This window comes from Tenrec ecaudatus, chromosome 9 (assembly GCF_050624435.1).
Source record: "Tenrec ecaudatus isolate mTenEca1 chromosome 9, mTenEca1.hap1, whole genome shotgun sequence".
NCBI lineage: Eukaryota > Metazoa > Chordata > Mammalia > Afrosoricida > Tenrecidae > Tenrec > Tenrec ecaudatus.
Window position 1 is genome coordinate 102,374,919 of NC_134538.1, and position 12,073 is coordinate 102,386,991.

Consider the following 12,073-nt stretch of genomic DNA (forward strand, 5'->3'; position numbering starts at 1 on the left):
AGCTGTTTACGTGAGTAGAAAGCCTCGTTATCAATAGGTAAAATTGACTGTTTAAGTGACTCCGAAGGGCTTAATTTTGCTACATATAGGTTTAAAATTTAGGTGATCTACTGTGATCGCCACGTTGGCAATTCAGAGAGCCCGGGTAAAATAAGCAAGGACACGACATAACACACCTGCCTAGTGGGAAGCCCTGCTCAGCCCGCCGGAAGTGCGGGCCCGGCCTCCAGCATCCCGGCATCCCCTGCGCTGTCCGCGTAGCTCTGCCCCTGCATCTCTATGGTCCAAGAGTCGCTTTTCTCCTGCAGCTCGGCGGCGGCGGCGGCGGCGGCGCTGGCAGTCCCTGGCAGGCAACGTGAGAGGTCCACTTTCTGAAGCGGCCCTGGTGGCTTTCGGCTCATAGGGACGCGATGTCGGAGAAGAAGCAGCCGGTAGACTTGGGTCTCCTGGAGGAGGACGACGAGTTCGAGGAGTTCCCCGCCGAAGGTAACCGGCTGGGCCCTGCCGCGCTCCAGGCCGCGCGCCCGGTGACTCAGGCCTCTGCGGACGCGGCGCTGGCTTCGGGCCCGACTGGGGGCTTCCGTGGCAAGTCTGGGCCCCGGCGGCCCACCTTCCGGCCCCCTGACGCGCCACCTCGGGACCGGGGCCACGGCCCACTGTTGAGGCCTAAAGGATTTGCTCCCTCCTGGCAGGAGGGAGCCATGGGGAGCTGGGGCCCCAGTCCTGTGTCGGATACGGCCCTTTATTGTTCAGGGGCCCACACACCACCCCCAGTTTGTGTCTGCATAATCCTCCCCCCCCTTATTTTCTTTTGCTTTCATGGCCCGCCTTTGCCCCTAAAACCATTCCCAAGTAAGTCAGCCTGTTGCTCGTGGTCATGCCACTGCTGGTTACTAAACTGCTTAGGAATGAGGCTGCTAAGTCGGAGGAGAGGATTAGGGCTTAATTAGGGTGCTTAATACACACATTGATTACCCTTGTAGTTCCTCATTTTTGATCACACACTTTTGAGCTATGAGTCTAAAATGAGGGTTTTATTAAAATTAGTTTCATGCTCACCAAGAGGATCCTTAGTTTTCTCACTGTAGTTAGAGTAAGTCGTTAAGGTTTATAATAAATGGCTAACAGTACTGAGTGAGTAGCACGTCGCCAGACACTTTCCCAAGTGCTTTCATTGAATTCTCAAGTTCTGAGAAGTGGATAGTGACTACCACTTTACAAAATTGAAACTTCTTGGGGGCAGGGCGAGAGTTAATAGGCTCACCTAGTGGCACACAACTGGCAGAAAATTATGGAACTGGATTCGGAACACAAGCCCTTTAAGCTGCCCTATTACAGTTTATTTGTTAGCTGTTGTCAGCTTTATAGAATTACTTACTTCTCTGGCCAATTGTTATGAATAAGATTCACAGATACTTTACCTTGTAAGAAAAGGAGACCTTGATATTGTGTAACCTTTTGGCAGGTGAATGGTAGGAAGAGAACTGTGGTTAATGGTGTACCTGTCTGTTGTATTAAGCTATTATCACTTTACTAAAATTGCCCTAAATTGTACTCCCTTTGTGACCTTATGCATAAAACCACAGAGCTGAAATGTGTTCAGTTTATGTCTAGCATGCTCTACTGTTTTGTTCATCTGCAAAAACCGAACAAACTCCAGCCATCAAGTTGATGTGGACGACTCATAGTGACCCTGTGGAACCGGGTAGAACTGCCTCTGTGAGTTTCCAAGACTGTAACTCTTTACTGGAGTAGAAAGCCCTGTTTTTCCCCCTGAGCAACTGCTTGTGGTTTCGAGTTGCTGATCTTGCAGTTAGCCGACCAACAAGTAATCACTAAACCACCAGGGCTCCTCTAGCTGCTGCGAAAACCTCTTCAAAATGTTACAGAACTAAGAAATTATTGTGAGGGCTAGGTGCTCCTGACCCAAGCCAGGCTCTTGTCATCTGCCTCATATTCAGGGGAAAGCTGGACAATCAGCAAGAATGTAGAAGTGATCCATTTGAATTATGGGGTTGGAGGGAAAAAACCATGGACAACTAGAAGAACAAGCAACCTTAGTGGAATGGTGGTTTCAACTTCAAGGTTGGTGGTTCAAATCTACAGCTGCCCCAGGGAAGATGGATGAGGCAGCTTGCTCTTGTTAGGAGTTCTCTTCTGTCCAATAGGGTTGTTCTGAGTCAGAATCAGCTGACAGTGGGTTTTGTTTGTTATAACCAGAATCAACACACCTGTCCTGGAAGAAGGGTAGGCAGAATGATTTCACACACTTTGGACAAGTTATCACAAAGAACCACTCAGACCTTGTTTTGGACATCATGCTTGGAAAAGTAGAAGGCTGGGGGAAAGATGACAATCCTTAAAAGATGGATTGACACAGTGCCTGCAAACAATGGACTCAAACAGAACAATGATTATGAAGGTATTAGAGGACCTGGCAGCATTTTGTTCATTGTTGTACATTGATAGAGTCACTGAGTTGGAAATGACTTGACATCACCTAACAGTATCAACTTTTATTTTGCTCAGTGGAAGAGAAATGAAAAATTGTAGCGTGGGCTTTAAAATTAATATAACTTTATCCCAAACTTCAAATAATATATACCAGACAGATACTAAAATTTTTTTTAAAAGTGTTTTCACTAATTTTGCTTCTGACAGTTTAAAGAAATGAATGAGAATCAAACAAGTGGCTCTCTCAGTTCTCTTGTTCTGTTCTTCCTGTCAGAATTGTGTGTGTGTTTGGTAGGGAAGAGTTTTAGGCTGTTTAAGATGAGAAATGAGTTCGCTTCTAGAATTAATGATATTTGTCAGAAAATGCTGTTCTTCTATAAGTTTCTACAACCAGTGAAACTGCTATGTAAGAAACTGCTAGTGATGGGAATCTGTTGAGGTGGCAAAGGCTAGTGGTCCCTCTGCCTAACAGATTAGGACATCTTCTTACGAGGTGCCACCGAGTTGCTGCCAAGTCCTAGTGATCCTGTGTGCAACCAAAGGAAACGTCGCCAGGTCATGTGAAATCCTCGCAATTGTATATTTGAGGTGTCGTAGCCACTGTATCGGTCCATTTCTTTGAGAGTCTTCCTCTTTTTGCAGACTTTCTATTTTAACGGCATGCATGATGTCCTGTTACAAGTACTAAGTACACAGTATGTGAAAGACAGCCTTGCGTCTAAGGAGCATTCTGGTTGTACTTCTTCCCAGACAGATTTGTTTGTTCTTGTGACAGCCCATGGTATTTTTAATATTCAGTGCCCAGTACCATAATTCAAATGTATTGATTCTTCTGTCTTCCTTATGCATTGTCCAACTTTGATCAGCATTGTCAAAAAAACCTCAGGCTCATTGCCCTTGAGTTGATGTTGACTCATAGTGACCTGATAGGGCAGGATGAAATCCCCCCCCACCCCCCTCCCCGGAGTTTCTGAGATTGTAACTGCTTACACAGATAGAAAACCTGGATCTTTCTCCCTCAGAGCACCTGGTGGTTTCAAACTCATAACCACTGGGCCCCCAGAGCTCCTTTACCAGCATATGAGGGGATAGAAAGTATCATCTTAGAGTGGTTCTTCACCAAGAGAGTTTTTTGGTCGCCACATTCACTTGATAGGTGGCATTGTGTGATAACTACCAGCATTTAGTAGGAAGGGGCTGTGGGAGAAAGACATCACAGTCTGCTTCCATTATTACAGCCTAGATAACCCCGTTGGGCAAATCTACTCGGAACCTAGAGTCACTTAGTTGGAACTGACTAGATGGCACCAGGCACCAACATAGACCAGTTAGCCCTGCACAATTGCTCGATGAAAGATGCCATATACACAAGACATTGAATATCAACTATTGGATATACTGTATATACTTGTGGATAAGCCAGGTTTTTTCAGCATATTTTTAATGCAGTTTTTGTGGTAAAATTAGGTGCCTCAGCGGATATTCAGGTCAGCTTATACTCAAGTATATATGGTTCTAAACTATTAGGTACTAACTGTTGGATACACTAAACATTGGCTAGTAACTATTCATTAGTTCCTAGGAGTTCCATAGATCTTAAATATAGCAGGTGGACATAATGAATATTATGTACAGCTAATGCTCAAGTTTGTTTCCTAATGTGGAAAGAGTTTTGACAGTTGTAGCTATTCAGTGAAATGTGTTGGGAGTGTGCTGTTAAGTCAGTTTTCAGCTGTTGGCAGCCCCGTGTAACAGTAGAATTGCTCCATTTGATTCTTGAGGCTGTAATCTTTACATCAAAGATTGCCAGGTCTTTCTGCTGGGTTGCTTCCAACTTCCAGTCTTACGGTTAGCAATTGAGTGCTTAACTGTTTTGCCACCAGGACTCTAAGTATGATACATTGAGCATATAAACAAACAATAGTGTCCAACCTTTTACTTAGTTACAGGGTAGTAGCAAGAGGAAAATTCATGTTATGAAATTTTTTCAAGAAAAATATAAACTCTATACAGTAAAGGTTGTGAAAGCAAGACCCTAAGTAAGGCAGAAATCTGTTAGAAAAGGGAAGCTCAAATATTTTCTAGTAACTAGTGGTAGAAAAGTGATGACTACATCCTGTCAAACAACCTTTGAACCCCCCAAACAAGACACAGCTTGTATTGTGTGGTAAGTGGCTGGGGGTCTAGAGTTTCCGTTAGTAGTAACCATACGCAACGAGCACATTAAAGTTTCTGAGCCCCAGGATGGAATAAGCATGGTGAATTTAGGATTAAACCTAGATTCAAATCTACTGTTCTTTAAACTTTAATAGTAAAGAATAGTTAGAAAAGTAATTGCTTTGGGTAAAAATCTAAACCCTTAAACTGAAAAGTGAAAGCATTGTTCTGTACCTTTTTTTCCCCAGCTTTCTCATGCCTCAGTGGTAACTACAGCTAAATGTTTTTCATGTATCTTGTTAGAATGTCTAAGTATATAGCCTTTAAATATGCATACCAACAGCTGCCCTATATGTACTTTCCTCCTACTTGCTTTGTATGCCGTAGACAGTTTTGGGTAGTGATGTAAAGATCTGCTTTATGCTTTTAAAGTAGTTTTATACTAGTTTATACTACATGCATAAATTTATTTATGTTAAATAATTTGACTAGTACCTTAGCAATCAGTATCTAGGTTTTTTCTTGTTTGTTTTTGTTTTATTTTTACTGTAACTACATGCTACAGTCTATATTCTTAGACCTTTGCTCATTTTTGTTTTGTGTATGCATATGTGCTTTTCTTTAAGATAAACATTAGAGGGGAAATTGCCAGTTCAAATTGGCTACTTCATTATTATTTCTAATTTTTGTAGAGTTTTCTTGTTTTGAAATTTTCATCAGCTTACAAAGTAGCTGAAAGTACAGGGCAACTTTTATCCTGAGCCATTTAAGAGTGAATCGCCTACCTTATACCCCATTATCTGTAAATACTTTAACGTAAATTTTTATAGAGACATAACTACAATGCTTCCATCAAAATTGGGAAATTAACACCAATACTTTACTATCATCAAATCTTCAGATTCTGTTCCGGTTTTTCCAGTTGTCTCAGTAATGTCTTGATTCAGAATCATAGGTTGCATTTAATTGCCATGTCTCTTTAGTCTTCTTTAGTGTAGAGCCTTAATTTTGACACTTTTGAAGATTACAGGCCAATTTTTTTGTAGATTGTCTCTCAAATGGATTTGTCTCGTGTTTCCACATGATTAGACTCAGCCTCTCCATCTTGGCAGGAATCTGGCACTTGTGACTGTGTTCTTCTCATTGCAACCTATCAGGGGGAGCATACCAGAGACACTCACTGTGAGCACTTCAATGTGTTGTCCGTCAGGCTTCTCCACTGTGAAGTTAATAAGTATTCCTTTGAAATTAATAGGTATTTTGTGGACAGGGACTTTGAAGCTCTGAAGGTACGATTCTTTTATCAAACATTCAGTTTATTCTCTTTTCAAGATCAGTATCGACTCATGGATTCTCATTTTAGCCAATGTGTTTTGAATTGTTATCCTAATTTACTGTGATCGTCAAAGTGTCCCACATTTGAACTTGAGTACTTCAGTGTCCTTTTTGACATGCCTCCAGATCATCCTTTCAGTGTATCCTAGCATCCTGGCACAAAATGTTTCAAGCTTATCCTGTGTTTCTCCTTCGCTAACGCTGGAGTCAACTACTTTGGGGGTGAGTTCCTTTTAGTGGAGAAGGCATTTCAAAAACAAGTTCTTTACTCTAATTGTGCTCACTGCTTTCTGAAATACCTATGCGCCTATGCCCTTTATGTACAAATGTAAATGTGCCCAACAGGTTCATGAAAAATCCCATTATCTTTCAATTCCATTTTTGTATAGATTTTGAAGTCCCTTCATTAGGTGTGTATTGTATGTGTGTATGCAGATAGGCACTTTGCCTTCTATAATATATCAAGGACCCCCGGTGACAGTTTTAAGTGCTGGGCTGTAAGGTTGTGGTCATGGGAATAAAGACCATCTTCCACTAATAAAAACGTCCCCAGGAAACCCTATGGGGCAGCTCTGTTCTGACCTGTAGCGTCCCTCGGAGTTGGAATCAACTGGATGGCAACATATATGGGGTTGATTTTTGTGGGAGGTTTTGTTTGTGTTTTACTACGGCGTTTTGGCCCTTGTTGGAGAAGACTAGCACCAGAAGAGTTGCTGTTTGGACATTGATTGCATAACCACTGACTAGACATGAGATCTGCATTTACAGGTGTCTGCATCCTTATAACTTAGGAGAAAAGGAAGTGTTATAAAAGTAATCTTAATCTGTTTTATACAGTTTAAGGGTAATTGTGAGTCAGAATCAACTCAGTGGCAGCAAGCATTTTTTTTTTTTTGCGGGAGTGGAGGGGGTTCTGTTACTGTGATTCGGAATTGCCGAGACGCTTTTGGTTTTGCACAGGCACATTTACATCTCAGTGACTAGATTTGGTGTAGTCCACTTTCACGCTCACCCATGTGATGATGCTGTTGGCAACTATTGATGATCTTTTTACACTCACCAATGATGAGTAGAATTGAAAACTTTTTTGAAGTTTGTTTCTGTTTGTTTCATTTTTCTGTTTATTTTACTTTTCGGTTCATGTAAAGTCCCCATATACCTATACATTATTTATTTGAAAAATCTTTTTTAGAGATTTATTTGTTTATATTCAGAGAAGCTTTACTGTTACAGAATGAATGAGAAGTTGATGTTCCTGAAAATGAATGTAGAATAGAACATTTGCAATCCTATTTGGTATAAATGGAATTTCTTCATTTTCCTCCACAGTGGTTTGTGTCATACTTATAAAAGATTTCACAATGTCTGTTGGGAATGGAGACACTAAATACTTTTAAAAACATTTTCTAAGATGAGAGAAAACCCTTTTACACCCTTAAATGTCAAGGTGATACTTAGAGAATGGGTATGGGAATATTTTATGTCTAAGATTTTTTTATAATTAAATCTGGTCACAAATATAATTCTCACGTGTAAAAGTGAACAAAGCCAAATTTTGGGGAAAAGTCGTAAATAATTTAGAATTGCTAAAATGTATGTATTAGGCATCTGTTATTGGTTATTTCCAATTCTAACTTTTAAAAATACGGTATTTTTTTTTTTAAACCAGTACACATCTGGAGGGCTGTATATTGGAGTAAACACAGCTGGGGCTACTTAAGTGCTTAATCAAAATCCTGGCAGTGCAGTTAGTGTTGAAGGTAAAGTGTATACTTCATAAGGTTATTTGCTTATGGAAGAAAGCATTTGACATCAGTCAGGTATTCTTGTTTAATTTGACCATTTTGTCTTTTTTTTTTTTAAGGTACTTCTGGGCTTAAGATTCTAAAAAAATTAGTGATTAAATGAAATTGATAATTATCAATGCATGAATATATTTGAAAATTAAAACACAATTTAGTGATGTCTTTAAATCAGTGCCCTTTGATGTTATCTGAAATCACAGAGATTGCAACAGTCATAGCTTTTTCATTGCATACTTTTTTTTTACTCTGTAGTAAGTCTGGGATCTTAATAGTTCTGGACAGCTCTTACTTGCCCTTTGATGTTATGTAAATTTGCCCTCTAAATGATTGGGAGAAACACAGGGCTTTCTACTCCTGTAAAGAGTTGTACTGCAGTCTTGGAAACCCACAGGGGCAGTTCTACCCTGCTGCTTTGAGTCAGAATTGACTTGATGGCAGTGAGTTTGGTTTTGAAATGATTGAATAAACCCCTGCTTGCAAGAAATTGTTCATCACTGTTATCTTCACATGCTTCAAGTGCAGATTTAAGTCATGGAAAAGGCTTTGCCATCTCCTTGTACTAAAACTCAAGTACTACAACTGAGTGGATTCTACCTTAGTCACCCTGTGGGGCAGAGATGAAAAGCCCCGCAAGCTTCAAAGGCTGTAATTGCTCCAGAGACAGACTGCCATGTCATTCCCTCACAAGGTGGACCTTTTGGATTGCAGCCAAGCACACTCACCGCTGTGCCACCCGGGCTCCTCTCTCGCATTTAGAAACACACTAAAACCATACCCGTTGGCATCGAGCCGATTCAGAATCACAGTGACACTGTAAAACAGGGCAGAACTGCACCTTTGGGTTCCTGAGAGTGGAAATCTTCATAGGAGCAGAGTGTCTCCTCTTTCTCCAGAGGAGTGGGAGGAGTGACCAGTGGGTTTGAATTGCTGGCCATGTGGTTAAGCAACCCAACAATTAATTTACTTTGCCACCAGGGCTCCTTATTGCAGTCACCTCATTCACTTACTACCACCAAATTGATACCAACTCCTAGCCCCTGTGGGTTTCTGAGGCTGTAGATCTTGACTGGAGCAGAACACTTCCTCTTTCTCCCATTTAGTGGCTGATGGGTTTGAACTACTGGCCTATGGTTAGCAGCCAGTGGGTAATCCACTATGGCACCAGGACACTTACAAAAACAAGAACCTAACACATCCATCTGATTTACAAATTTTGACATAGAAGCCAGACTTAGGAACAGATATTGTTTGCAAGGAGTACTGCCTGTATGTATTTATTTAGTAAGGTTTTGAGTGTTGGAAATGATATTTTAGGGAATTACACCCTATTAAGCTTTTAGTGTGTTATGGTTTGATATCTTTAGTTAGTATGACTCAATATATGATCCTAGTTGAAAACAATTTGGAAGTTTTCTCCTAACAAATTACAGATTCTGGTGTGTCCATCCGAATATCAGTGTTCTTAGTGGCACTTTTATTAAATAATCTTAGTAAGTTGTGATTCCAAAGACGGCTTACTATCTCAGATATTTCGTTGATTATAGGAAGGATAAGGTAATGACATAGAGAGCTATTCTCATGAATCCTGCTTTTGTGCTCTAAGTTCTTGCTTGTAAAACTGTTACTTTCTTTAGTTAATTTCCTTTTCTTTAGGAGTTATTTCTACTTTTTTTTTCTCCCTGCCATTAAAATTACATGAGGTGTGATGGTTACAGAAGAGATACTTTTTCCTTAATGTTAAATCACCATTGGAATTCAACTTGAGAAACTAGAAATCATAACATTGTTGTATGTAAAAAACAAAACTATTAACTTAGTATCACCTATATTATATTGATTTTTCCCAGCCTTTTTAGAATTAAAAATTGGGGCTCCTACGTAGTTAAAAGTTATTAGATCTGGTAATTTTATTAGAAAAGAAAACTTAAAAACAGGTTTAAAGATTCTATACAATTTGCAAGTATGTTTTTTCCATCATTTTGCAGACATTAGAATGACATCAAGTAATAACTATTAAAATCAATTTGCAATCAAATTGCAATTAGATTGAGAGTTCCTATGGAGTCTCTTTTTTGTGGAAGAAAGGCTATGTTTAAAGTGTTTTAAAAGATTAATGCCCTAAACATTTTCCAAAGAGTTTAAATGTTAGCAAATAAATGTTAAATACATAGTATTTTTACATTGCTAAGTTGAATATTTCGCTATAGTTAATAATGTAGAAAGCTGGTTCGTGGGAAAGGGTTCAGGCTGACAAGTTTCAAGTCAGATAATTATCTCAGAACCTTAGAGCAGATCATTCGTGAATTGAAAATTATCACTCCAGTTAACCAAAATATAGTTTCCTATCTTAAAGTATTTGAATTATGTGGTAGAAGATTACAATCCATAAGATGTCTTTACAGTGACTATTACATATCAGTAAAACAAATATGAATACTTAATTTGATGATTCCTATTTCTGGGCTTAAATCTTAATATCACTGCATTGAGTCCTTTCTGATTCATAGCAACCCTATAGAACAGGGTCGACTGTCCTCATAGGTTTTCCAGATGGTAAAATTTAAAGGGAGAAAAAGCCTCATCTTTCTCCCCTTGAGCTGGTTTCGAGGTGGTTTTGAACTGCAGAACTTGCAGTTAGGATTCCAACATGTCACTCACTCCCCCAGTAGGGTTCCTTCGGGGCTTGACGAGGGAATGTAACTATGTTTACCTAGCATTTTGCTATCTACTTTGTTTCAGGCATTCAGCTATAATCATTAGGCTTTCACATTTAATAAGATGTGGTTTTTGCCTGAAGGTTTTTGAATAGTTGATAAAAGGAATGAATGGCAGTTAATTTTAGGTATCAGTGGAAGATGGGTATATGTTGTGTAAAATGAGGTCCTAGGGAAGAAACAGAAATGAGACCACAGTGCAGTAGCTGTCCACCAAGGGGACCCATCCCTCCTGAATTAACAAAATGACACTTATGAACAAGGAGGGACTGACAACCTGTATACACTTGGGACTTGAAATGGAAAGGACTTAGTGATTGTGATAGTTGAAGGAAAATGAATAGCCAAGGTGCTTCCAAGTTTCTGGTTTAGGAAACCAGGTAGACAGAGGTACTTTTTCTTCTGTTTCAAAATCTGGATGCTGACATATCAAGTATATAAAATATCCACAGTATTAGGCATTACCAAGCAATTTTAAGTATATGTATGTGTAAGAAAATCCAAATAGTACCTCTTGCTATTTGGCTGTTTTCCTCCTCAGGTTTAAATGTCCTTAGCTTTCTTTGTAATAAATCAACTGTTAAGATGAAATTAATGGCCTATTTTAGAGTCTTTACTTATAATTACAGGTTTTTGAGTAGTGACAGGAATCAAAAGTTTACATGGTCTGATTTTTATTAATTGTGTTTTAGAGTTCTGGTGTTTCCTTCCATAACCATTTCTTGTGCACCTGTTGTATACAGCTATTTATTGTTGTTAGGCTTTAAAAAAAACCCTAAATTTCAAACTCATTGACATAGAGAACCTGTGTGGCCTCATAGTAAACCTAGAGGACAGAGTAGAGCTGCCTCTGTGGGTTTTGAGAGTAAATCTTTAGGGGAGTAGAAAGCCTCATCTTTCTCCCTTGGAGCAGCTTGTGGTTTTAAACAGTTGACCTTGAGGATAGTGGCTCAATGTGTAAATCACTACACCACCTGGGCCCCCTGTTGATATGCTAGGTATTATTTATAGCTGAAGAATATAAGTAAAATATAGTTGCTAGAAGCTCAGATACTAGTAATGGATGAAAATACATAAACTGGTGATCATGATAATATGTAAAGTAAATTCTGTGGTAGAGATTTCATAAAAGACTTGCTGATGCAGGCAGTCAATGCACCCAGCTGTTGACTGAGAGGTTAGAGGTTTGAATCCAGCCAAGGAGGCTTGGAAGAAAGGTCTGGTGATCTACCTCCAAAAAATCAGCCTTGTGGAGCGCTGCTCTGCTCTGACACATGAGGTTGTCATGACCTAGAATGGGCTTGACAGCACCAGCTGTTTGTTTTATAAAATACAGGAGAAAGGATTAGGGAAGACTTCCAGAGGTTATTTCCAAATTTTTATATTTATTAAACTGTTCCCTCACATTTAACATTTGAAACTTTTCAATGATCAGAAAAGTTAAAATAAGAGTATAATCAGTTGTTGACAATTTGATGTATTTGCTTTATGTCTATCATTTCTAATATTTCTATCATTTATTATATATCATAATTAGAAAACATTTATAAAAACCATAAGCCCATTACCATTGAGTTGATTCTGACTCGTAGCAATCCAATAAAGGAT

The 12,073-nt window shown here is 39.3% G+C and overlaps 1 protein-coding gene across 6 annotated transcripts in view; it reads left to right on the plus strand.

The window, feature by feature from the left end:
• Positions 1–256: 256 nt before the first annotated feature.
• Positions 257–12,073, plus strand: part of SEM1 (SEM1 26S proteasome subunit) — a 105,631-nt gene continuing 93,814 nt past the window's right edge. For 2 of the 6 annotated variants that reach the window (XM_075558381.1, XM_075558383.1), the window contains exon 1: positions 259–486. In XM_075558381.1, the coding sequence (XP_075414496.1) occupies positions 411–486 (76 nt within the window). In that variant the 5' untranslated portion in view covers positions 259–410. Of the gene's footprint in view, positions 487–12,073 lie in introns of all 6 variants that reach the window. The other 4 variants (XM_075558384.1, XM_075558382.1, XR_012786119.1 and 1 more) reach the window with 3 other exon arrangements.